Source organism: Aythya fuligula, chromosome Z (assembly GCF_009819795.1).
Source record: "Aythya fuligula isolate bAytFul2 chromosome Z, bAytFul2.pri, whole genome shotgun sequence".
NCBI lineage: Eukaryota > Metazoa > Chordata > Aves > Anseriformes > Anatidae > Aythya > Aythya fuligula.
The window spans coordinates 437,373-464,956 of record NC_045593.1 but is presented as its reverse complement, the minus strand read 5'-3'; the positions used below and the strand labels follow the sequence as shown (position 1 = coordinate 464,956).

Genomic DNA, 27,584 nt, shown 5'->3' with positions numbered 1-27,584 from the left:
TACACAGCGATGCGATTTCAGCAGAGGTGAGTGGTGGCTGCGCTTTCTGCACAGGGGTTGCTGCTGCCAGCTTCTCGGGGCAGCCCCGGTCGTGCAGCTGGAGCAGTAAGGCTGAGCGTGGAGCTGGGCACAGGAGGCATACAGACCAAGGAGCCAGGCAGGTGAACTGCAGGTAGCAGCGGGCCCCGACACCATCAGGAGCTGAGGAGGGAGGGAGGCAGCGAGGAATCAGCACCCCTTGGGCCAAGGCTGTCTGAGGGAGGCCAGTCAGCCTGGCTGCCCAGCCTGGCTCCTCTGGGTGCTCCCTGATCTGGGGAAGGGGGGGCAGCAGCCTCTGGTGGTGGTAAAAACTGGAAAGAAAGCTATTGGGTAGGAATTGTTTCCCTTTGCTGGCACAGCTGGGCTTAGGAGACATTTGCACAGCCTGTGTGAGCCTGCTGGAGAGTTTGCTGAATTACCTGGTGCGGAAAACACTGTGTTGGTTAGAAGAATTTCTCTAGTGAGTGATATAAATAGATCTAAGCGTTAAATAAGGAAAATCAGGTCTCATACTGCAGTGCAGCAAGGCCATTCATTTCAAGTTCTGCATTCATGTAGGCATTTCCAAAGACTACAGGTGACCCAGTTCAACGTGCTTGCTGAAATTGCTCAAGTGTATCTGACTGCATGGAGTTAAACTGATTTTTATAAAAATAGATCACCTGGAGCGTGTGGTTTCTTGTGTGTGGTGTTTTTTTTTTTTTTTTTTTTTTTTTTTTTTTTTTTTTAATGTGGTAAAATACCCTGCAAACAAATCTTCATGAGCTCAGTGCTCTGTAGTTTTAGCCAGCTTGTGTTGTTGCTGTCAGAGCATTAGGCTGGGAGATTTGAGTTCTGTTTGCAAATTCTGTCACTGATACGCTTTGATCTGAATACCTTGCTCCCAACATGTGTATTTTTAACTTGCTCGCTTCAGTTTCATCAGTTGTTTTGTCCACGCATAAGGGCAGCACGGTGATACTTCCCTGTTAAGACCAACTTGCGCCTTCCTGAAAATTTGCCTGGTGTTTTTCCCCAGCTGTATCAGTCTAACCAAGGAATATAGGAATATACTTTGCCTCTGAGAGTCCTAAGGCCTAAGAGTAATGCTGTAACTGTTGTTGTGAAACATCTGATGGTTTTCTGTTGCGTAAGCATTAAGGTTCCCACAGTTCCACAAGCTCTGCTGTTCTCGTCCTGCCTACCAGAATTGGCTTCATCAGCTGGGTCTCGACAAGGTATTCAGTAAAGCCTAGTTCGATAACTTTGTAGTGCTCTGGGATATCCAGGGCTTTTTAAGTGTAGCCTGACACAGCCTGCGGTTACACTGCACAACCTTGGCTTTGTGCAAGCTTTCCCCGAGCTGAACGCCCCTTCCTTCCTGCCGGCCCTTTGGGCTCATGGCACAGCAGTGTGGGGAGGTCGCTAAAGTGCACCTTGTTCTGGTCTGGAAAAGAGCAGGTCCCCCTAGGCTCGGGGCTTTGTGGTGTGAGGACAAGCAGGCAGGTGCTGCTAAGCAGTATAGTCCTGCTTTCTGCGGGACAGGAGCTTGGCTCAGGCTTCACTGCCTGCTGCACAGGCAGCCCTCCCCTCAGCCTGGTGGCTTCCTCTGGAGAACCCCAGTCGCACAGCATTCCTTCCTCTGAAAGCTTCTGTTCAATCCCTCCGATTTCAAGATCTGCCGTAGAAAAAATATGTTGATCTGTTTTTAAATGTGTTGCCTCATGCAATGTGTGTTAAGAATTCTGCAGGGAAGAAAAAGCAGGACTGCCTTTTCGGGCAATCGGCTGTAATATGGGTTGGTTTAATCCACCAAGAAATCAAAGTAAAAATCAGCATGGCTCTCCTATGATCTAATTTGTCTTCCACATATTCAGTTGCTGAAAGATTTAGGATTATTCTAACACTGTTAATTTGGCTAAAGAAAATATTCCTTTTTTTAAAAAAAAAAAAAAAAAAAAAAAGTAGGTTGAAAATATTCTGTTTCGTTTTGAAACTGCAAGTCCTAGTTGACTTTTCACAGTAATGCAGAAAACTAAAGAGCAGTTTGTTTGGGTATTTGTATATTTTTGTTATGTCCAGCACAGCGGGGGCTTTGTGTGTGTTTTTTTATTATTATTCAGAATAACAAAAGGGCCAAGAGTTTAAAAACAAGTTAAAGATTTGTTGTCTTTTCCATTCTGTTACATTTTGCAACGCTTTAAGTGCAATAAAAATAAAGAGGACGTGCTCAGTGGATGGAACTGAATTCACAGTCTCTGGCGTGCAGGTACATTTCCAGTATTATCTGGTTTCTTTCATTCCACTCAGTGGAAATTTACCTCGCTGACTCCTATCTTGGTTTGAAATCAAAAATGTCTGTATACAGAGGGGGAAAAAAAAAAACAAACAGCATTTCACCTTAAGCTTTCTTCAGGTGAAACACTAGATTGCTGTCCTTTCACCTTGTTGCCTTGGTGACGGCAATTTATTGCCTCCACCGGAGAAACTTCCGTGTACCGATCGCTGCTGCTCAGGGCGCTCGGAGCCAGCCGGGCCTCGCTGTGCTGTGAGGAACGCCGTCCCCCTGCACGCAGAGATCCCGCACCAAGGAGACGCTGAAGTGCCTGGTGAGTTTGCCTTTCGTTCCCCGCTCCGGCACTGTGTCGGGGTGAGGTCTGAACTGTGCTCCCCAGCTGCTAGGATGGCTGCCTGATTGTGAGGCTTCGGAGTAGACGTGAGGAGGGCTGGGCTGCCTGAGGCTGGGGCTGCTGAAGAAATACCTGCTGCACCTCAGGCATTCGTGGCGTGTTTCTGAAAGAAACTTGTCCGGCTTGAGAGATTTGACTTGTAGTTGATTTTATGTGCCTTTCACTAGGTAATTGGGGAGGAACACATTAAATCTTCAGTGCGTCACTTCTCTGGTCTGCGTGGCATCTGTTCAAATACTGGCTTGCATTGATCCAAACTTTGTCTGCCTTTCACACTTGTCTGTTCATTTAAAGAAAAAAAAAAAAAGGAAAAGGCCAGGCTTCTAATTTTATACCCGTATTGATTATTATTTCAGTGCTGTTCTCTTAATGTGTGTTCTAATCCTGTGGGATTTTCTGTCCTACAGGAAGCTGAACTCTAGTTTTTCTTTCATCGGGCTGGCTTGCTGTGGATTCCTGTCTGTGTGTGTTCAGAACGTATGAATGCATTTTCCAAAATGTGTTCGGGTTGGCTTTCATAGCACAGCCATCTTGCTTTAGTTGGCGTGGACTGAGTTACCTCTGCTTGGTTATTGTCTGCAGGGGTGGGGAAGGAGCGGGCAGGCCAGGGCACCGTTTACCTGCATTCTTCCCTCGGTGCCGCTGACTTCTCCCTGAACTTCCCAGCTCTGGCGTATTTCATTAATCTAACAGCTGGAGGGATTTTGCTCTTCTTTTTTACATTAACATTTTAATAGGTCTTACAAATGACTTTGCTTTTCAGAGCACCTGGAGGAAGTGCATTTAATGCAAATTTTAAAATATGAATTGTATATGTAAATGTATGTACACAAAATGTCATGATTCTCTAAGCATACCTGTATTCCTGCCTGTTCTGGGAGGTGTGCGAGCTGTGCTGGGGTCTGTTTGTAGGTTTTGCTGTGTGGTTGGCTTTGGTTTTCGTCACAGGTGGCTCTTTATTGGCTGACTTGCTCCAATCTAAGTCAGCTTCCCTGAAATGGCAAAGTGAATTACAGCTGAGAACCCAGCCTGTGCAAAGAGTATCCTTCAGCAAAGAATAAAAGTATGTAACCTCTGACATTTTCAGGGAGGCGAGAATACATAAACTTCATGTTAATCATTGGACAAAGCAGAAATAAGCATGAATGTGGTTACCCGTGGAACTCCACATTAATACCTAACCAAGCACTTTATGGTGTCCCTGCTGAAGCAGGTTGTGAGGCTAAGGTTAGAGGGGTGAGGGTGGAAAGAGCATAGGCATAAAGAGCTTTGACAAGTGAGGCTTCAAAAGCATTAGCGTGTTACTGCTTAGCTGCTAACAACCCCAGTCCTGAGGCACGGAATTCTAGGAACAAGAAGGGAAAAATATATTTTAGTCAATGTACTGTGAACAGCCTCGTACTGAGGTCGTCTGTGTCATAGCTGGAGCCAAGCCAGGAGGAAAGCAGTTCCAGTGGGGATGCCACACTGGGCAGGGGTACAGCAATAGAAACACTCCCTGCTGGGGTGGGCTGAACTCCTCTCCTAAACAGTGAATTTTAAAAAGAAGCTTAGGATATATTCTTCTGAAAATGTATACCACTGAATGCAGTTCAGAGGAAAAGTTGCGAGTGAGGTGTCCGTCTCATCTAGCTGGCTGTTTGTCAGTGGCTAATGCTATTTCCTCCGGACAACGTGGCAATTGTACAGAAGGGGAATACGCTTTAATCTTATCACCAGACAGGCATTTCTTTGATAAATGTTTAGAACTGTGAGTAGCATCAGAAGAGTGCCTCTTAAAATGCCCACTTAGCAAGACTACCAGAAGTGATTTAAAGATGGGTACAGTAGATGAGTTGCTGCTATTAATCACTGTCAGTGTCATAGCTTTTAAATCATCCAAGGACCAGTTCTGTGTGATTACTAAATACAAAATGAAGAAGAAGGAATCCAAGTCAAAAGCTCCCATCCATGGCAATGGAGAAGTGGGGAGAGGAAGGCGGACCTCAGATCTCCCACATTGCCATCTGTTTCAGGGCAGATGCCGCTGGAAGCGGTGTGAGCGGGCAGCCAGTGTCAGGGCTGCTTCCTGCTGCCTTGGAGCAGAGCTATGAAAATGCGAAGTAACCTTGGAATGCCAGATCTTAGCTCACTTTGGATAGATTTTTAGGGTGACCCCATGGGGAAATGTGGACCATGTACCATTTCTAGAGTGCTTTTGCGGACTGCTGCCTGTTCCTGGCAGGGAATGTCAACTTGAGTAGCAAATGGCTTCTAAATCGCTCAAGACCTCCGGTAAGGACAGGGTTCCTGTTGGGTGGTCTCAGCTTTGCTACTGTCTTCTGTCCTTTACTGTACCCCACCTCCATGGTTCCTGTCTCCTGGTCCTGGGGATGCTGGTGGAACGATGGGGCAAGATCCTAAGTGAGCCAGCTGCTGGCTGCTTGGGTGTATGGGGAGGGATGGAGGGAGCGTCCCAAGGTTTGTCCTTGGGCCTGACCCCTGGGTTTGGTGGTGATTGCCTCCTCTACTGACTCAGAGGGACGTCAGAGTTGCCAGAAGGTGGAAGTTTGTGTTGGGCAAAACTGCTATGAGAATGTGTCAGATGATTGATTATCTATGAAAGTCTTTCAATCAAGATAGTTAACTGCCAATAAAATCTGCTGGATTTGTGTCTGTCAGTGATGCCTACACAGTTTAAGGTCATCTTTCTGCTTATTGGCATATCGCTTCACATGAAGTTCTTTGTAAGGTTGATCGTTCTCAGCAAGTTAAGATTTGTAAGTGGAGTCAGTATGTTTTATTAGGCCCTTTTATTAGAATATATTCCATTACACTGATTGCAGTTGTAGTTGGAAAAAGTAGACAAGCTTTTGGGCATAGGTACCTCTTTTCAGATCAACTTTGTTAACCCACTCTGCATGGTCCTGTTCGTGTACCCAACTTGCAAACCAGGGCACCAGCTGTAAGTCCCTCCAAGTGTCTATCAGCCTCGCTGCACACCTACTTTCTCGTGCATAGGATCCCAAGAAGAACCATAGCTCCCCAGTAGGTATATCGCTTCTCCTTACCCCTCCAAATTTGTGTCCTCACCCAGTTCTGTACTTGTATCTGGGGTTTTCCTGCACACTGAACACAGTCAACCCGGCCTCTGCAGGATACGTCAGGCTGCGTGCTGGTGTTTGTATACATAACTATTTCCAGGTAGCCCTGGACTTTGCTGCACTGGGTTCCTGACTCAGGGTTTGTACTTTCAGAGCCATCAGTCACACCGTGCAGAGCATAAACAGTGAGCCCAAGAGGTCTTGGCTTCACTGATAAGTGCTCTTGGTTTGTAGTTACCTAGTTGTGGAGTCAGCGTTAAATGTCTTTGTTTCTAAATATTAATCTGGAGACTGTATTCAGATGACATCTAACTCGCTTAAAACATTCTCTGTGCTTCTGCACAAGGACTTAAAAGGGTAGTCAGCGTTTTCTGGGTTTACTGAGTATGGCTGGGTGCTGTAGGCAGAAGTCTCAAATTTCTGGTCTTGGTGCTTGGTTTGTTGGCATGCTGCTTGTGGGCTGCACTGCCACAAGGTGTTGACCTAGGTTCAGAAAAACCTCAGCAGGAATGGAGTGAACTGGAGGGAGAGCTGTTTAAGTTGGCACTTTCCACTGAAAGAAATGTGTGTGTAAACATGCAGGTAATATCAACAAGCCAAAGTGCTCCTTAGCTAAAGATTAGCCCAGGCTCAAAGCTGAGGAGGGATCACTTCATCTGGGCTTCACATCCCGGACTTTCTGTCTCAGAATTTTTCTATGTGCAGCGATCTTGTCCTGGCTGCTGCGGCATTCATTGTTCCCTGGATTTGCAAGAAACCAAACCAAAACCCCAGTTTTCTTTTTCTTGCCCAGCCTTTCAGAGAAGGGGGAGTGGAAACCTGTCAGGTAGCTGACGGTGTTTCAAGTCTCCCGTTGTGCCTAGCTAAGCAATCCTTTATCTGGCTTGTGATGGACGCTCTCTATTGCTGTGAAAATTTAACTCCTTCCTCTACCTAGATGCAAGGTACTTGCAGATAAATAAAAGGGACATAAGAATCAAACAGAAGAATATGAAAAGCTTACTTTTCCTGCCTTTCAGCCTTACTATTCCCCCCAGCATTGCCAGCTGAGGAAGTGGAGATCAGTGGAGACAGAAACTGGAGGTGTCCACCTGGGAAGCTGGGAGATGCTCCTGCTGCTGGTACCCACTGCTACCAGTGGCGAAGGCTGAGCAAGCTCAATGTGGGCACCTCTCCGCTGTGTAATTTGAGGCTTTGGGCAGTCAAGTGACACAGAATAGTCTGTTGTATTTCTGGTGTATGCATCCACATGCACGTGCTGGTGTTGGTACACTGCTTTTGGGAGTACTTTAACAAAAAATGATAGAAGTTCAGTGCATTACAAGAGAATCATTTAGCAGGCGAGCTATCTGAACAGCTCCTCGTGTGCTTCAGACCAGTGCATAATTAGCATCATGCTAATGCAGAACAATTTGCTGCCATCCAAAATACACCTTGCTCATTGCATACAATAGCTGTTAGGAGAGTATTGTGCTGACCAAAGGAAAAAACTGAGTGTAAGTAGATGAAGCCTTGTTACCACTTGAGATGTTTTAATTGTGCTTGAAGTATTACGTTTATTTCATGCATATGAAAACTTGAACATATACGTGCAGAAGCACTGTCTTTCCTGCTTGGTAAAACGGAATATTTAGCAGAGGCTGAGAGCATGCATGTGGAGTGGGAGCAGGGTCATACCTTTGTGCACTTTATTTTAAGCATGAAGTGAGACTTAGGATATGTTTTTGAAAATCTGTTTCAGTTGTCTCGAGGATTATCTTTTGTGTCTTGCAGACCCTGAATTAGAGATTCTCCACTATTTGGCCATCCTCTGGTTCTGTGATTTTATTATTATTATTTAATCATACAGCATTTGATTCAATTAATACGCTGAGGTGATGTTAGTGCAGCAATAAGATGCCACTCCAGCAGAGTTGATGGTAGACTTCATGGGAGGAAACCTGAGTAGCATTTGTGACATAGTTACTGCTAGAAATCCCTCTTTTGGTCCCTCTTCACTTAATGTTACAAATTCTTATCCTTCATTTCTTCAGTAAGTTCAGAATTGTCTGCATTTCTGACAGTTTTTTCTATCCTGCTTCCTCTTTTCTTGATCTTAAGGAATTTTCTTGATCTTAATTTTCAAGTTCATTGCCTTTTGTCCATTAAAACCACTCCTGAAGATCATAAAATCATGTATGTTCTGTAATGCCTCGAAGATAACTTTGTACTACCCATCAGTGCCACTACTGAAATTATGAAAAAGTGCATTCATTTCGCTATCCACTAACAGAACTCCACTGAATGTTGCTTTTCACATCCCGTTTTGTTTACCTATCTGGTAAGTCTTAGGGCTGTTTTGGGCCCAAAAGAACCTATTTTCCCAATTTGGAAACCGGACAGTGTAAGTCCTTCTAGAAAAGATACCAGCAAACAAATTTTCAGAAAAGATTTAAAGCCTTGAATTCTTGTTTCAAGGCAACAGAAGGACATGGCAGGGTGAGTGTTAGGACGGGACTCTCTGCTGACGGGTTGAACAGGACCAGCCTCGGTGTTTCTTTCATTTTCTCCTGGGGTGTTTCTGACCTTCCTAATAATCTCCAAAATCTCAGGTACGGCTAACGAGTCCATGTCTTTTAGCTATCTAAGGCAAATAGAGTAGGTGTAGTGTGGTCATGCCAGGATAAACCTGTGGGAAAACGGCATTGTTTCCCGAACAAGCTTCAAGGAACGGAGTCTCAGGTTACTGTAACTGAATCTGGTATCTCGCAGCTCTGGAATGCTTATCAGAGGAGAAAAAGGTGGATAGCTGATACGTGTGGCTGCAAAACCTGTTTCCATAGGATCTTTTCCAGATTTAATTCTAGTGGCCTTTGTGTAACAAAAGTAAATGGGCCAAACTGGGTGGAAAAAAAGATGCTGTTGATACCAGCGTTCCTCAGGAGCTGAACGTAACAAGGTGATAAACTGAGTGTCAGGTCAATGCCCACCAGGACATCAGCTGTCCTACAATGTATGCATATATAAGCAAGACAATAGACAACACGCATCTTCTGAAACTGCTGCTTGTCTCTAAAAGCTATTTTTTTTACTGAGGTGATGACACAGGCTTGAACAACTCCATATTAAGAATTTAATTTTAATCTTGTACCTTTTTTAAACCCTAGACATCTTTCAGCTGGGATTATTAGCATTATTGGACAAAACCTTTACAAATACTTTCTCTCATTTCAAATACTTCTTCGTTTTGAAGAGACAGATTTAGAGTCTATGCAGAATGAATTACTGTGGAGTATGGATTGATTAAGGGTTGAAATGGCACTGCTCAGCAAGTTATCTTCTACCTTTGCTATTAATATTTTATAGCATCATTACTACTATGTTGTTATTAGAATCTACTGTTATTCTGCTTTTATTTAACTCTTAAGAACTGCTGTAGTTGGATGCTCTTCATGTTTGTTATTCTTCGGCAGATAAGATGTGTATCTCCCTCTGAGGAGAGGCCTTTTTTCCAAAATCCTATGTAAGGAAGACTCATATTATCTAAAGGTTGTGAGCGTTCATTCACAGGTTAACCTCTTGTGAACTGGTAATCTTCAAAATCAATTACAGAATAAATATTAAACCTGTTTTTTTTTTTTTTTGTTAACAGGAGGAGTCTCGTATCCTCAGGGTAAAGGTGGTTTCTGGCATTGACCTAGCAAAAAAAGACATCTTTGGAGCCAGGTAAGTGTTCTGCTTTGACTATTTTATGCTTTTAAACAGAGTAAGTGTAGCAGCACAAGGATACTTTATCATTCATTGTTAATAAACGTGATGAGAAATCCTATTACTTGCTTACAACCAGTGCAAACTGTGTGATGTCTGCTGGCAAGACAGCTATTAATCGCAGCAGTGACTCTCTGTGCCCTCCTGTGCCCCTGGAGGTCCACCAGCTTAGCTCCTTAGCTCACCAGCTGCCTTTGCTCTCTGTGTGTGAAGAGCAGCTCAGACTCGGGCAGTATGTGGCAATATTTAACATTACTCCCAACTATCTCCCCATATACCCCACGTAATGCAGGAAAGACCAAAAGCCAGCAGCAACCTCTGTCCTGCTTTGCGAGAGCTCCAATTTCCCTACTGGTTTTTAGGACTCTGGTGCCAAGTGTTGAAGTCTGGCTGAACAGACAGACTGTGAATTTTCTTGAACTCTTAGATGTGTTCAGGTGCCACTGCTGCAGTTCTTAAGTATGGTACCTTAAAAGAGAAAGGCAATAAAAACATATTCACCTGTTGAGCCTATGGCACAAGAAGGCTAGTAGTAAGTGCTAATGTAGAAAAGAGTTCAGCATGAACTGTGCTGCCCTGGTGCTTTTCTGTTAGGCTGTGGCAGGCCTGGGTTTTATTTCCAGTTAAGTTTTGAATCATCTTGAGTTTTAAACTGGGGACTTCAGGGACAAGGTAAGTTTTTGGAGTATATAAGGCAGTCTCATAAGATCGTTTCCCTGTTCATCTTTGTATCCAAAGGTGGAGCAAACAGTAGTCTTCGGCCAAAATAACAGCTGTCAAACAAGAAAACTGGCTTTAAATGGTAGTGTGGAAAGATACAAATACAGACACTATGTGTGTTTTCAAGACTTTTATTTTAAAAGAATTGGTCACAGGTTTAAAAATAAGCTTTTTCCAAGTCTAGGCTTGTTGTACAAATAATGATCTAAAGAATCCAATCAGGTAGTAGTAACTGAGAGAGAAGCTGGTTCTGAAGCCAGAAATGATCAGTAAACATTTTTTTTTGAAGGCTAATAGAGGTTTGACATTCTGTCTCCCCCAGCTGTGAGGAAATTCTTTAATGCAAATGCTCCAACCTATTTACATTTTTTTTTTAATTGGTTTGAAATCAATGGTATCCAATTTAGCTCTTATTGAAATTACTCTAATTTCTTAATGTATAAACAAGCCTCCCTGTGGACTTTCCTGTATCTCTTGAGTGATGCTTACAAATTGTTCATTAGCTTGCATATCTAGCTTGAAACTACATGAAAGCAGCAATTAAAAGTTTAATCAACTTTAATTTTTTGTGAAATTTCCAACAAACGTTCCATTGGTAGCTGTGTGCAGAATATGGTAAGACAAAGCTTTATTTCTTCCTCTAAATGTGTTGTTTAGAAGATCACATTGATACAGTGACCACAAGCAACAAGAGAGGCAGCTCGTGTAGATGTACTTGGACACGCAGTGCTTGCTAAGCAGAGCCCAGGTAGTCCTGCTGATAGCGTGGCTGGGTCGCACTATCAGAGTACTGCTGCTTGCTCACGGCGTTAGTGTATCCCTTGTGCAATTCCCGCTTGCCACCTACGCCCGCAGTTGGCATTGAGATGCTGCAGTACCAAAGGGAAGGAAAGGAGGAGCAAATTCTAGAGAAGAGATAAGGCTAAGGCACAGAAAAAGCAATTTTTTTATTATCAATACTAACCCTAGAATTGCCGTGTGTACATACTAACATTGCTTTTTCTTTACCTCGTGTAACTTGGCCTATTCATACTATTACAGATTGCTCGTACTATTATCAGGTGTCATTCAAAAGAACTCCTAACATTTGCTTAGGTATTGATAAATTGAACTAATATCTTTCAAAATGCAAAACCTTAAAACTAAGTGAAATGTGAACTGAGTCCTGTTTATGTGGCCCTTAATATTTAAGTAGATTAGTTTCAAGCCAGTAGCATTTCCATAAAAGTGAGGAGCTAAAAACGTAAGTTGGGAATATGTTTTTAGCTTTGTTCTAAGCAGTTCTCTAGTAAAAGTGAAACTAACGGTGTCACAGCCGTAAGCTTGGTGAAATGCTCGTGCTGCTGTGCTGACAAGTGTTCAGGAAGCTTTGTTCTTGGCTAGCGTTTCAGTTTGACTTTTCTGTTTGTTTTACTGGCCTTGCATACCTTGCTGAGATACTAACGTTTCATGCTGCTTGAATCTTAAGTACGGTGTAAGTTTCTCCAGGTAGTATCATTCTAACGTGGCTGTCAGGAGCGTGCTGTGGCTGACTGGCCCAGTAACGGGTTTGCTGGGAATCACCTGGAGTTGCTGGTTGACTCTTTGTTTGGGGGAGCTGCAGAAGCATACGTAAATGTTTAAACTCGGCAGGAGGATGTAGGAAATTAACAGACATTACAGCCTCACCAAATATTTATTTCCTGTGTACTGTCTGTTCAGGATCCCTGGAAAACAGCAGCGACTGGTGCTAGCTGGGTTTTCTTTGTTGCTGCAGATGCACCCCCCCATGCGCTCTTGGTCCCTCTCCCATCAGTAATTTTCATGAGTACCAAAAGTCAGCTTGGAAGCAATGTGTGACACTGCAACTCCTGGACACAGCCACTGGCTAGCTGGTATCTTAGGGGAAAGCAAGCCTCGTGAATTCGGAAAGGCAGAGCGTGCTGCTTGCTGTCGCTGAGGCCTCTGTTAACAGACTTGGCGAAGGATGAAATAACAGAGTGGGATGTGCTTGGGGCTGCTCTTGTTGGGTGCAAAGAGCCTTGGGGACCAGTTGTGCAGCGGGGTGGAGCAGGGAACAGGGAGAGGGTTTGTCACTTTCTCTCCTGGAAGGCCTCCCGGGGCCCTGGGCTGTGCAGAGGCAGCCGGGGAGGTGCGGAATGAAGTTCAGAGGCAGCTCCGCATGGATGAGCAGGCTGGGCACTTGAAAGTGAGGAGGTAAATTGACCTTCCTTGGGGAACACAGAACCCTTACGGGGAGAGGAAAATGCCTTGTGGTTCCTCCAGCTGCAGGTTTGGATGGGGTTGCATTATGCATTCGTCATTGACTTAGCAAAGGGAAAAGTTGTCAGCACCGAAACACACAGCGCCATGGCTGGTCAAGGACTTCAGTGCATGCACGTTGCAGCCTGTGCTGTGCCCCGTGGTGGGAGACGCTGGGTTTCTGTGCTGTTCCTGAGCAGCATGTCTGCCTGCAGGCACGTTCTGGGTCATGGACAAACGTGGTTTTGTTTTATTGGGCTCTTTTCATACGTGACACCAAGCTTTAAGGACAAATTCCTGGTCCTGGTAAACACTCTTTTGGGGAGAAAGAAGGCCAAGTGCCTGTGCTAAATATTTTGGATAGTTGCAAACTTCAGAATGAGTTTATCCTAAAATCATTTGAAAATGTGTTAAAATTGCAAAGGTGCAGCCCCAGCAGTCAGTTGCCTCCGTGTAGTTGAGTTGTGCAGTCGTTTGCACTGGGGCAGAATGATGAGTTACCGCGTAGCTGTGAAAGATGAACCACAAGGCATACGCTGTGCTCTGCCTTTCAGTAGGCTTTCCTTACAGTTTTTAATCAACTTTACCATTAGAAAACGCCAGCTGTAGGCTTGCAGTCTGAAAGCCATTTCTTGCCTGATTAAATCCAAGGGAAGTCTTACCAGTGTAGAGTGCTAGAGGAAAGTGTTTTTCTTCTGAAACTGCTCTTGGCTTATGAAATCATTTTGATAGTAAATAATGATACATGAAAGTTCAGAAATTCATAGAACGATGATTATAATGACACAATATATAGTAAATGTCGAATGAAATAGCTGCTGAGTAACCCAAGGTGGTGGTTAAATGAGATGAATTTTATCTAGAGATCTAGTTGATGTAGGCATAAGTGGCTAGTTGGTGTGGCTATAACTGGCTTGTTTTATAACCTGTTTGCATTTTGCCCTGCAAAATTATAAGGCTTAGTCTTTGATATATGCCAATGGCTATAGCAATTACAAACTGGAATTTTGTGAATGCTTTGCATGCTTAACTCTGAAAAAAACACTATGCTCTGTGTTGTTCTCTAGTGCATTTGCAAGTATGTATACGTATTTACCACCTGTCATGACTGTATTACATAATTTTATATTTATTTCCTCTTAATTCCCTCTCTAAACTTCTTAAATGCTATGTCTTAATGAATTCAGCTAGTATTTGTATTCTTGTATGCAATTAAGTAACACAAATTATAATGTAATTAATCTTAATTACAGAACATGCTTAACAGATTATTTTCTTTTTACTTGCATACTAGAATGATGCCTTGAGTACTATTGTGACTGAGGCTGCTCTGTGCATTTCACTGCACGCAACTGCAGTTACTGCCTAGAGAAATTTATAAAATAAAATGAAATTTCCTCTCCTGAATGTTGCATATGTTCGCTATTTTCTGGAATCTAGCACGTTCTTGAGTGACTCAGGCTGACTGCTGAGCACAGTCTGCCCGAGTGGACAATATACATCTCATCTGAAGGTACTTCCAGTGTGGGCTTGGGTTTTGATTGTGGGGTTTACCCAGAATTATAGGAGAGGAATACTATTAATTATAGGCAAGGAGGTGGTCTTTTTCTGCTTTTAACATGGATTTATGATTCCTAGAAGGTCTGGAGAACAGCCCCTCGTGTCACTGTATTGAATAAATAACTTTGTGTTAGGTGGTGGAATAGATCATGGCTATTCATTATCACTAGAGTTTGACCAATCTACTGAATATAATTACTTTTTAGCATTGTTTTTACACCATGTTGAAACAACATGAGATAAATTATTGCATCACTATGTACTATATATCTTAAATTTAGAATTCATTCACTCCAAAATAAACAAAGAAGAAATACAGCAGTATTGAAAGCAGCGCTGGGCTGCCTCTTGGGTTATTTGGCACAGTTGTGGCATGCTTTTTATAAATGCAGTTTCTTCATATACACACACAAATGGTTTCATAGGTAATAAAGGTGAATGCATATGTATAAATAAGAAAAAATGTCTTCTGATTATTAATTATAGAATTCATATGATTCTGTGGTTGTTTGTTGTGTGAAGTAAGACCCCATGGTGTGGATGTTCTTATTCAACTAAAAGGTTTGGAAGTAAAAAGGGTTGTGTGTATATGTGAGAGGGTATATCTGAATGTGTTACTTGCTGCTGCCTTCTGAATCATGAAATAAATGAGAACTGGGGCTGTTGGGAAGTTAAGGAAAGTAGAGTGCTTCTCCGATAAAATTAAGAACGTTTTTCATTAAGAGGAAGCTGCACTTCTAATGACGTGACAGCTTGTTATAAGTCCCTCTGGGTTTATTGCTTTTACCTGCTCTTTTCTGAAAAGCCTGCAGCCTGGAAAACACAGGCAAGATGCAAGCCTTTTTCCTTTTCATTTTACCTGGGCCTAGGGTCAGTGATTTAACTAATAGCGTTAGCGCTAGGCCCCGCAGGCTCCAGGCACCTGGTGAGCTATGTTAAATCACATCGTGTGTCCCTATTGAGAAGTCTACCTGAAATGGGGCTGAACTCTAGTTCGTGTGCGTGCTGTTACTGGGGTTTGTGATGAATGTGGAGCACACGTGCCTGTGCCTTGCAGATGATACAGACAGCAGATGGCTACCTTCTAGCCAGTCCGCTATCACTATTTCCAGTCCAATTGAGGTTATGCTCTTCTAGCTAATGGGAAAATTCCTGTCACAGCTATGCCCCTGGAGGTCCTAGCAAGTCTGCTATGTTGGATTGAGTTTTTAAAACAGCCTATTTTCTGCCTCTTATTTCTACTCTAGCAGGAGATAAATCAATTGAAGTGAGTTGCTCAAAAATTAACCAAGTTGTTTTTTTTTTTTTTTAAATAACCTGGCTCCTAATAAACTGACTCCTTAGTGCAGTCACACAGCCCTTCCCACCTGTTATCCTAGTACACAGCAAGGCTCCCTCTGGTGGCTAGTTTAATAAACAGCTTAAAAAGAAATCTATTATCAGTAACTTTTATTTTCTTTAAAGTGATCTACTCTATGTAAACATAGATGAAATTTGAACTCTTAAATTGATTTTGTGTAGGGCTTAAAATATTATTTTGGCATCAACCATTAGTCAGAAATTTTACCCAGTAAAATGTGAGATTAGTCAGATTCATAGAAGTAGCTTTTGGAGGAATGTTTCAGAAGCACAAGATGGCATGTGCCAAAGTGAAAGTACGGGGTATGTGCTCTCAAGGCGTTCCTGGGGATGAAGCAAAGCAAAGGGGTTTTGTGCTGCAAACTTTTCAAATGCCTGAATTCAACAAAGCCGCTTCACTAGGTGGCAGTTGCTCAAGTAGGATAGAGTTCAGAGTGCATTTCTCTCCTTTTTATAATTTGGGGGGGGGGGGGGGGGGAAGTAAATAAAACCACTTTCCTTCTGCTGGTATAATGCACTGAGAAATGTGATGTTCAGAGCAGCACAAGTCTTCCACTTGAGTTTTGTGCAATGCCATCGATCAGTAAAAGTCTTTAGTCTTACCCAACGAGTGCTGTGCTTGCTCTGTACCATTGCTTTGTGCACAGTGCAGCTATTTAATTTTCTCACTTGCTACATTTCAATGGAGCACCAGGCAATTCAGGTTGAATTTCACTGGAAAATCTCAGTGTTTTGGTACTTAACAAAAATAAGCATCAAATGAGACTTCTTATTGTTGTGAACTCAAAATGAGTGCTTCAGCAGGCATGGGGATGAAACTGATGATTTCCTGTCAGCACTGTCTTTTCTTATTTTTTTAAATGACAAATGATTCAACACTTCTGAATCACTGTGCCTACCAGGGTATTGTGTGGGGCAAGGAGGGAGGAAGAGTTTGCTGGCATTACTTTCATTGGTATGGAGCTGTCACTCAGAAAAACTGTAAGCACTTCTAATGTAGTGGAAACAAACATGTTATTTACCAGGCAGGGGAAGGGAAAGAAAGCAGTTAAGAGCCTCACCAAATCTAGGCCAAGCTGTGCTTTGAAGCACAAAGGAATAAAACCGAATAAGTTAATTCAGAGGCTGACTGTAAAGCACTAGATGGTGAGGGTGTCCTGAAGGAAGAAGCACCTTTGACAAGATAGCATCTGTACTAGTTAACTGAAGTAAGATTTGGTCACCAATTTTTATTTCTTAAACAAAGCTGCACAGAAATGTTTTTTCCTAGCGGTGTGTAGGTGGACATTCAGCAGAGATGATGTCTGCAATGCTGATAGTCTAAGGCTGCTGTCTGACACCTCTTCAAAGCGGGACGAGTGCTCCAGGTGCCAAGCAGAACTGTAATGATTGTTGGGGAAGAGGTAAATTATTAAATTTGTTAGAATACGTGTGAAAAGCAGGCCAAAATGTGAAGAATTGTCTGAGTCTTCTCTATTTTCCATCAGAGGAGGTGGTAAAGTCCAACAAAAGAATTAAGGTTGGGAGTGGGGGCACGTGGTTTATCGGTGTATTTATTAAATCGGCTCAGTGGCTTTTGGTTTACAGAGGGAGGCTTCCCACAGCAGGGATGTGCGGTGTGCCAGGGCAGGTGGGTGCTCTGCTGTAGCTGGCCTCTGTGTGAAGGTTGAGAAAAGCGTGTGAGGAGCAGGCCACGTCGCATCTGGCTGATTTCTTGCTAGCTGGCAGCAGAGGGCACCAGAGAATTTCCTCAACTTTTACCACTAGCTGGTACTCTGGGTTTAGCGGAAATTAGGCTTCCCTGTTTTTTCACCCACATCAGCTCTTGGATTTACTGGCACTCCTGCCAGTATTTGGTCCAACAGTTCCTTGTGACACCTAACTCTGGGTCCTTGGAAATTGCTGGGGGCAGTATGTGCTAAAGATGCACCACGTGAGAGAAGTAGCAAAGAGGATTTATTCTGCAGAGTTTTTGTTGCTGTTTATAAAGTAGAAAACATGACTTGTGAACTGTTATAAAACACCCTTTATTTGTGGGTGGCAAATTCTATTTGTTTACAGAGCAACTTGTTTTTCTTTTAGCACTGTCTTCAGCAGGAATGTGTGCTGGACAGAAATAGATTATGGCTGCAGTAACTCATTAAGAACATCGGAATTGTAAAATAAAAATAGCATTACTGATTCCAGTTTTTTGGAAGGCTTATTAATACAAGCATAAATAATAATTTGTAAAGTTCTTACAAGTCGATTCTCTTGGCTTATTTTCCACTTGATTCTGCAAGTGCCTCTGAAGATGGTTGCAGCTTTGGGCAGGTACAGATATAATCACTGTCGTGTCTGCATCACATCATGTATCGAGTAAAATGTGTAATAGGAAATGGCAATGACATCGCTTTCAGTAGACAGATTGTCAATAGGTGGACATTACTTGGCAGTAAGCTTTGGCTGAGAAATTACAGTGTAAGCTGATAACTGTTCCACTTAGATGCTCTACCTTTGTGTGAGGTGTTTAGACCTCACTTTGATTAAGCTCGGTCAGGGCTGGGGCTGTGCTAAGGGCAGGGGAGCTGCTCAGGTAGAAGTGCCTAAGATGTTAGGGGCAGCGTGGGCCCTTGCAATGTAGGCTGATGTGGAGAGAAGAAAGCAGAGAGGAATACAGGCGCTTGCAAAAATAGCACTAGCATTTTTTCAGATTTCTTTGTAAGTAACTGGAGCAGGTATAACTTGGTGGTTTGTTTGTATTATGCAATTTTGCTGCTGGCTAACACAGTTTTTGTTGCTGTAAGTGCTTCTGGTGCACGTTAAAATCAAGCAAATTCTACATGCATTTGTCCTTGTTAGTGAACTAAAGAACTGAGGAGTTTCCCTCTGCACTTCCACATTGGAAGTCCTGATGCAGGTTTAAGATTTGCAGAGGATGGACTTCAGTCAAGATGACTTTATACAGAAAGCTTCATGTATCCCAGTTTCTTTTTAGGCATAAAAAAAAAAAAAGGATATAAATGCATCTCAGACTGTGCTAACTTGTGAGCTCTGTTTTTGGACTAGTTTTTAAAATAATACTTTAATGAGCTTATGTACATGTGACATGCAATTCACTGTTTCATGCCTGCCAGTGCTACCTGAGACAAGGAAAAGCCTCTGTCCATGTGTTAGGAGGTAATAAATCATGGACTAGTCTTCTGCATTGATTTATTTGCTGAAGGTTTAACCAGGATGTTGTTACTACTTACTCATTTCTCTGTTTCTGCCTTGGAAGGCTCCTGGGCTGCAGCTTTGGTGTTGGGACACAGAAGGCAGCCCCTTGCTGCTCTCTTTGCACGAGCAGGGGCTGGAGGTATTGAGGGCAGTGGGTGCCAGCACACAGACCAGCAGGGAAACTGCAGCTAGCTGTAGCTGCCTGCTTTCATGAAGATGAGCCCTGGTTTGCTGCTCTGTGAGAGGCTGTGGGCCCAGCCCTCCCTTAGCCCAAGTAACCGTGCCGTGTTTCCTAACGCCAGTGAGCGTGCGTGGTTGCTGCTTGTGTGTTTGCTTTTGGGTGTTGCTTGAGTGGCACAGCTGCTGCTCCATCGTGCTTTGAAGCCTGTTCATTTATTTTTTTTCCTTAGGGCAATCATGTATTATTACTTACTCTGTAGATATTGTTCCAGTACTGGGGGGGGGGGAGGAAAGAGATGTGCTCTCTTAGCCAGAAGCTTTATTTTGGACACACTGCCAAGAAACAGTCAGTCTTTCTGTATTCTTAGGGCTTTGCTATGAAATCATTGTCGGGTAAGTTAGAGACAGGGTGGCAGACATAACTTTCAGTTCCCTTTTTTAGTTCTTATTAGAGCCACAAAGTGTGTGAGTGTGCCTGCGCAGAGCCCTCGTGACTGGGTATAGCACTCATACCTAAGGAGGGGGGTGGGAAAGCATGGGAAAAGTACGGCTTCCTTTTTCTTTTCCCTACCCTAGCTAAAATATAGCACTAAATTTTCAGCTGTATAGCAGAAGTAAAAGATCCTGGGTGGGTGAGGGAGGTTTGGTTTTCCTATGCTGTTTGGTACCTCTCCAAACTGTATGAAGACGTTTGCAATTTTGGGCTCCTCAGTAAAGAGCCTTGAAACAGATACATAAAAAGCGTTGCTCTAGAACTATTATTTTGTGAATAGATATATAATATTCTATTTTAATTGAAAATGAATGAGTAAACTGTTGTGGAAATAGATCAATAAATAATACAATGCAATTAAGCATTAGTTTTTTTCTTTAAGTCAGTGGTAGTATTAAAGTGTTGCTGGCATTTCTGGTAAGGCTTCATATCTTATATCTGTGCTTGTATATTTCACCAAAGAAATGAGCATAGGCTAAAGCACAAAGAATTTCCTTAGAGTTTAACTGGGCTTAAATTTCAGTTAGAAGCTTGTTTCCCTTAACTTTGGTTTTGAAGAACCCACTTTCTATTTTACAACCCAGGGGCAAGGTTGGTTTTCAGGAGCCGTGACTAGGTCACTAACCAGCAGGAAGCTACCTGCGTGCTTTTGGGGTGCTAGATGGGCAAGAAGACTTTTTCTGTTGAGTGTGGCAGATGGGGCCAGCTCGTGGTGGTGTCTGCCAGGTGCCAGAGCTGACACAAACTAGAGTTCGCGTCTGTGCAGCTCGGAGTACAGAAACAGTTTACATCTGTCTGCAAAAGCAACATTAATATAGCCATAAAATGCTGTGGAATACAAAGTACTCTACAAAAACTGTATTTTGAACATGTCCGTGCATTGGTGCCCGTGCATGGGCAGCGGGGCTGCAGGGGCCTTCGTGAGGGGAAGCCGGGCCTGCCCCGGGCCTGTTTGGCCCCCCCAGCGGCGCGGAGCTGAGCCCGGCAGCCAGGCCGCTGGGTCTGAGGGGCAGAAATGCTGGATGGGCAGAAGGCTGAGGAGAAAAGTGTGAGAGAGAGGTCTGCAAGTACCAAGGTCAGAGGAGAAGCACAGAAAATCACTGTTTTCTATCAGTGTCTTGGTTAGCTAATTGCAAAATGTGGAAAAATACCAGCCTTCGGTTTCCATGGGTGTTGGGGGAGGGCAGGATTAATGCTTGTGAAATACTCAGATACCATGGAAATTGGAGCCTGAGAAAAGGCTACGGGGAAATTAATTGTCTAGCCTCCAGAACAGGGCTAAACATCACATAAAATGAGCTGCTGGGGTGAAATAGAAAACGTGGCTTCGTGTCACACACAAAGGCGCAGGAGCTGCGCGGCCTGGCCGCGCTGAGGCGTGAGGGAGCGCGGAGCTGCGCGGGCAGCAGTTGGGGTTCAGCTGCTTTGTGGGCATAGCAGCACATTTACTGCAGCTTCTGGTTCCTTTCTGTGGTAAAAGGAAGAGAGTTCCAGTCTGTTTTTAACTGGACTGCTCGTCGGAAATGCATGTCTGCAAATGAAGGCGAGGGTTTGCAGCCTAAACTGGGCCTACCTGGGACAGGCAGACCTTGCAGGTTGCTGGGAAGGCACTGTTAGTGTTTTCCACTCCCCATTCTTACTACTTTTCTACAGTGTGTGATTTTTTTTTCTTTTATTTTAAAATTGACTTGAGGGTTGGAGATGTGCAGCCCTGATTTTAGTTGAAGCAGAAGTAGGCTAGTGCTTGGGAAAGACTTTGGAAATGCTCTTCTTACAGGCTGAGGTTGTCGACCCGACTTGCTGTAGTACAGGTGTCCCTTGCTGAAGCTGAAGGTCTCGGGCTCAGGTTTGACAAAAGCAATGCATGTGGCTGTGGTAAGGATATCAGTGGTTGGGCATCTCGCCTGGCAGAGCTCCTGGTTGCAAGGTCTTGCACTTTGGCTGGCAGGTGTAATGCAAGGGCAACTGGAAACACAATCAAAGCCGCTCATTTGAATAAGGACTTTCTCATTTATGCAGGTGATGTCAGTTACTGGGTGCCCCTTCCTGGCTGACCTGTGCTGTGGTCTGTGTAGGGCTTGCTCTGTGGTGGAAATGCAGCTTCGTGTGGTGGACTGGAGCTGCCTACCCTCCTCTGAGGCTCGAGGGAGGCTGTGGAAAGTGAGGCAGGCCTGCGGTGTGGGTCTGAGGGAAGGACGGTGCTAATGCAGATGTTAGGGCTGGGTTGTACTGAGTTCCACAGGCATGGTAGTCAGGGTTGCACTCAGTTGTTTAGCAGTTAATTCCTTTTTAATTAAGTAGATTGCCTCTGGCACCCACAAATACTGGTTTCTGGGAACTTTTGGCAACTTATGGATCCTGTCCACTCTAGATGTAGAAAACAATTTAATTGAACTGCAGTCTGAAAGGCAATTTAATTAAATTGCAGTCTTGCGAGCCATCTTCTGAGCAAATGCATCAGATAGATAGCAAATGCATGCTGTCTTCAAGTCATAGCCGTGTCTGCACCAGGACAAAAAAAAAAATCTTCAGATAGGGATAAGTTCTGTTCAAGAGTGTTTGTCTCCTGTATTACAGAGAGAAAGCCCTTAGGAAGCAGCTGCTCAGTCAGTCAGAAGTTCAGATTTATCTCATACTGTTGGGTGAGGAGTAATGTGGCATTTCTTAGCAGTAATGAATGAAATTTTGTTGCTCAACAATTAGCACGTGACATGTGTCTTCAGGTGGGTGGAGGCTTTTATGCCACTGTAGAGACACATCCTTCAAAATTCATTGTAGGCGAGCCTACAGTAGTGACCAAGAGAACGCGCTGCCCCTGGTGATGACCAAGTCTTGAAATGTCACATGGAAGAAAATGAATTCAGGTGTTTCAAGGAGAAACAACAGAGTTAGACATTTACATATCAGCTGAGAGAAGGGATGCGGGGGGAGCCCTTTTGGATAACGTTCATGGTGTGTAGATCTGGCCTTCTGCTTACAAACAGCTTTAGAAGTTTGTGGTGTTCAACAAACTTGTGGTGTGACTGAGCAAGGCTGACCAGCGCCAGCAGAGGCTGTGCCTGCATGTCACTGCCTAACCTGTAGGATGTTGGTGACCACAGCTCATTGGAAACAATGGAGGCAAGTTGCCTGCTCTGAGTTAGCATTGCCTGCATTTTTCATGCAATTGTTGACAGAGTAATCATCGGGGAATTTGATTCATTAAACCCAACCCTTGTTGCCAAGTCCCCCTCGTAAAGGTCAATGGTTCAAGACTGTTAATGTTAGTGCTTTTGTACAGAGCTTGCCATCTCCTGTACTTGGGATAAATAGTGAGAAACTTTTACCTCTGCCACTTTCCTTACAATTTAACCATAATGGAAATGTCATTTATTTTGTGAATTCTTAGCTTACATCTCCATCTGTGACCTCTGTGGCTGTTGAAAGTCAAGGTTTAGAATGTGTTGTGTGTTGTATAGTGTAGAGAACTAATTTTTCTTTTTTTTTTTTTTTTTTCTTTTTTTCCCTGTATTACACTGTCGTTTGTCCAGTATTCATAGAATCATTCAGCATGCTACATCTGACAGCTCTGGTTTGTTAGTAATTTGCCTCCATTGATTGTCTTGAAAGTTTTATCTTATTTCACATTCTAATGATTTGGCTTATACCATGATTCTGTGGAGTTATACTGTTTGGTTTAACACTGCGAGGGACAGCAACTCCAGGCTGATCAGCAGTTTCAGCACAGTTGATCTTTTCGTTGACACTATTCTACAAAGAGAACTGTGTTGTGGAAGGAAAATAATTGCTTCTCCAACCTCTTATTTTCTTTTATTAACCAAGAAATGTATTAGTTGTGTCAGCTGGGAGTGGGCTGAAGGGGAGAGTAATGGATCTGTCTGAGGACGGGCGATGTGAGCCCATTGTTCGTTGTTGTTGGGTAAATTCCGCACATATTCAAGTAGCTGCTTGGCGCTGGGAGTGTCCTGGAAACGTGACAGCAGGAGGATTCACCGCAGAGGTGGCACCGTGGAGGTGATGATGAACAGGCACGGTGAGGTGTACTGCGATACCTGAGGCAGCATAGAAGAATTACAGGTTTGTAAACGTATGTGTTTGTGCGAGAGACTAGCAGACCTCTCCCTTTGGAATTCAGAGGAGCTCACCCCTTTCTGTAATTTCTGAGGTAAATGTTCGTAGCTATTGTGGCTGTGCTGGCGGGCACCAGTTGGGGTGTGAAGTGCAGCGTGTTGCTGGTCCCTTAAGTCTGTTGTAGCATTAGGGTAGCTCAGCAGCCTGCTGGCCCCTGCACCTTCCGATCAGAGATGTTTTAGGAAAGAAGCTGGCAAGCATGTCTGGCCTGTAGCAAGCATGTGGTAACACTTTGAGACAGCCTAGGACATCGTGGCAGCACGTGGTGCTTTTACTTTTCTAGCCTGTTAACTGTATCCTGTTCCCACTAAACATAGCCTGCTGTGGGGCATTCAAAAAGTGGCTTTCTTCATCAGCAAGCTTCGTATGGCTTCCATCTACACAAAACAAAAAACATCTGAGAGTTAAGTAGGGCTCTCCAGGCAGAAGCATGTGCTGCACTGATTTGTGGGACTGTGGCACGTCGTCTGCATAAGTGTTTTCCTGTGTTGTTTTCTTCTTTCTTTAACTTCTGATACTGTTTCCTAGACAGTGTACTCGGTATGAATGGTGCTGAAAAAGAGGAACAGTCACTGAAACCTGTTTGCTCTTGGCAAAGCCTTTGTACGGGAAGGGGATGGATAACAAAAAAAAAAAAAAAAAAAAAAAGAGCTGGAAAAGAGCCCTGTCACCTTCACTGCATGTCTTCCTCCATGCCTGTGAGGGCATTGCTTCTTTCCTAGTGGCATGTTGCAGAATAAGGCTCACTGAATGTACTTAGATAAAAGCCAGCTCCATATTTTTCCCTGGAAACCTCATGCTAGCAGCCTATCCTGAGATTCCAATTATTATGTTAAGTCTGCAAATGTATTTTTTCATCTGAGGTGGTTGAAAGTCTGGCTTTTACAGTGGTGTCTCTGAGCTAATTCAACCTGCGTTAGCAAGAAAATAACGTGCTTCTCAGAGGTTGCAATTTTATCTCTAACTAGAGATTAACATCAGACTTCAGGCGAGAGGATTCCGAAGTTTTTGAAGTAATTAGCCGATTACTGTTATTATCCACATGACCAACTTGGTCCCTTTTGAACCTGTCTAATTCCCTAACCCGCAGCGAATCCCACAGACTAATTACGTGCTTCCTGTGCTTTCTGGCTTTTCCTTTCATCCAACGTCATTCTGCTCCATGTCGGGTTCACGAGATCTGCTTGCAGCAGCCAAGGGCACGGGGTTTGTGAGGCTGATGGAAGAGCTGACGACCTCGTGGGTGAGCCTGGCTTTCTGGTTGTTAGAAACCAATTTATGTTTACGTGAGATGACGATTTACATTTACAGTTGCTTCTCTTGAAGAGCGTTCACTGTTGCATGTGGCATGACTTATGCAGTTTTTCTGACCTATTTGAAGACTTGGATCTTCAAAGGTGTCCTGTTCTTACTCATACCACTCTTTCTTCTGCTGAGCAGAAAGCCTGGTGAAGACAGCGAACAGTCCTCTTCAGTTTGGTCCTGCAAAACGCCTCAACTTGTCCCATCCAATACAACAGGGGGTGGTGGCAGTGGGACTGCATGGGCTGGTGAGGCGAGACCAGCAGTTCTGAGCCCTGCACATCACGCTGAGGATACACGTCCAGCCTTCCTCTGCCCTAGCTGGCTGCTTGCTCCTTTCTGCTGGCCAGCACACGTATTTCTGAGGCTCTGTGGCGAACTGCATGAAGGACCTAATCTGGGTTTACAACAGCCTGGACTGAGGGACGGAAAGCTTTAACCCACGTTTGTGTCCCTGTCTGTTCCATCTCTGTGATGTTCCTGTTTGTTGACAGAAGAGGAGATGGCACAGGGCTGGGAACATGCCATGGGAGGAGCCAGCCTCCTCTAGCAGCAGCACTCAATTAGGTCATTTAAAGTGGCTCCGAAATTGTGGCCTCTCTTGTCCAGTTGTGTAAAGCCAGAAAAGCCTGTTCCTCAGCACTACCAGAGTGTGCTATTCGTTGCTACAGATGCTGCCTAGAATTCCTGCAAACTTCTCTTTTCCAAAAGCTGGGTGCTACTGAATTTATTTTTTTCTGCTGGATTTTTGGACTTAGTGAGATGTTTTGGTGGGGTGGAACATCATAGGAAGAATTCAGATCAAGACTGAGGTATGCAGGCTCTCCCTTAGAGCATTCATTTACCTTTGGCTTGCAATCATGAAAAATGGCCTCAAGGAAAAGGAAGAAATACGTGTGTTTACGCTTCTATCTTTTTACAAGGCCGAGATACATTTTTTGAGATGTATTTAGAAAACTCAACTCATGCTCTGGGAGTTTTTCAGTTCAGGAAAAATGCAAAATGAATCTGGTCTTGTTGCTCTTTACCAGAACACAGCATTCTCAAGTAACGTCCAGGGAAGGTGGAGACACTGTAGGTGGAGTTTGCTATACAGTTTTAACTCCCTTTTTCACCCACAGGCACTTCTTTGCAGCTGTCTATGATGTGAGTCATCATTATCTCCAGCAGCTCTTTGAATAAAGCCTTGCTAAATTTCTTGTAGTGCTAGATGAGGTGTCAGCCTTTCTTTGGAAAATAATAATAACAACATAAAAAAGGAAAGATGTGAGGCCTATAAAATGGCTCTGGGATTTAGTATGAAGAGGTGAGATTTTTAGGATGCTTGGACACAATGGATTGCAAGTTTGTCTCTTTGAAAGATAAGGTAAGGATTTCTGTTCCTTCTGAAAAACATTATTTTAGTGCAAGTAGTCACTTCTGGCTTTGCTTTAGTCACAGTACATGTGAACCTTGTGTGACTGTGAGGGGGAAAAAGCTGCTTCATTTCTCTTTTAGAAGAACTCTTAATACATTTTAAATGGTATGGACAGGAAGACAAACCCCTAGAAGCTCATCCTAAAGGGGGAAAAAACAAACAAACAAACAAACAGACCATACACTCTGAAACATTCTAGTTATTTTCTGTATGGTTTTATTGTACTTCTCACTTAAAGTGACAAGAATAGGGAAACCTGTCAATGGTTATTGAGATAAAAATAATAGAGACTGTAAAAGTTATTTGTCTTGTAACATTCAGTTTTTACTACTCTTCATAAAACTTTGGTAGAACTATTTATTTCCTATCTTAACCTTAATAATGCATATTTTGAACTTTGTTTCCATCATCCCTTTGAAACACTAGGCAAAACTTTAATCTTTTAAAATCAGTGATTACTTTCTAACCTGCACTAAGTGCTTGTGTGCACAGACTTGTCTCTAAGTATTTTTAATGATTTTGTAAAACATTTTTCAAGGAACTTCCTCTTGCCAAATGCAATCTGCATTCTGTCCTGCTGTTAATTACTGTTCATTACTCCCATAAACTTACGGAGACTCGCTGAGATGGATAGTTTTGAAGAGTGTATTTTACTGACCTGAATTTGTAAATTATTTCTGAAGGTATATTAGCTGTACAAGTGGATCTCTAATAGTACATGTAGACTGCAATCTACAAAAAAATCTCAGTATGAAACTCAGTCCAAAGTTTGCTTTCCCCTGAGTAACTGGGCAGACTGTTTTTATGCTGGTACGCACATTTTCTAGTGTTTACAAAATCCCGGTGAAAATGAATATCACCCCCTTTTGAAGACTGGGCAGACAGATAAGTATGTAAAACCAAATGAAAACAACAGCAGAACCTGACAGGTGAGTTCTTGCAGGTTTAGTTGTGCTGGCGTCCCTTCCCCATACCTGGATGTTTGGCCTGCCCTGTCTTTACTCTATCATGCCTGGAAAGTGGCAGACTGGCTCTGTTGCTCCACCTAAGGAGGGGATAAGCACAGCAGACTGTGCAGAGCTCTCCAGTTGTGGTGCAATAGTATAGGATATTAACAGTTTCAAATGCATTCTGCTTTTGCTTTTTCTTTCAAATTTGTCAGAGGTCAAGTTAAATTGGGCTTCTGTCCCCAGTGTCCCTCAGATGGGGTATGGTCAGGCGTGCTTTGTGGAGCCAGAGGTTGCGGTGGCTGCCCTGCTGCAGCAGAGAGGCTGCCCGAGGGAGAGTAGGGAGAGTACAGGTAGGTTAGATTGGGTAAATGGGGGGGAGGAGAGGTTGGATGAAAGCTGACCAATAGCCAGGTGGAGGTTCCCTTAAAACTATGGAAATAATTGAATTTGGATATGGCTTCAAGAAAAAGCCTTCTCTGCCTTCATGTTTGAAGA

At 43.5% G+C, this 27,584-nt stretch overlaps 1 protein-coding gene across 4 annotated transcripts in view; it reads left to right on the top strand.

Moving 5' to 3' along the window:
* NEDD4L (NEDD4 like E3 ubiquitin protein ligase) overlaps positions 1 to 27,584 on the top strand; it is a 144,708-nt gene that overhangs the window by 27,590 nt on the left and 89,534 nt on the right. For all 4 annotated transcript variants that reach the window (XM_032206475.1, XM_032206474.1, XM_032206473.1 and 1 more), the window contains one exon: positions 9,423 to 9,496. In XM_032206475.1, the coding sequence (XP_032062366.1) occupies positions 9,423 to 9,496 (74 nt within the window). The remainder of the gene's footprint in view (positions 1 to 9,422; positions 9,497 to 27,584) is intronic.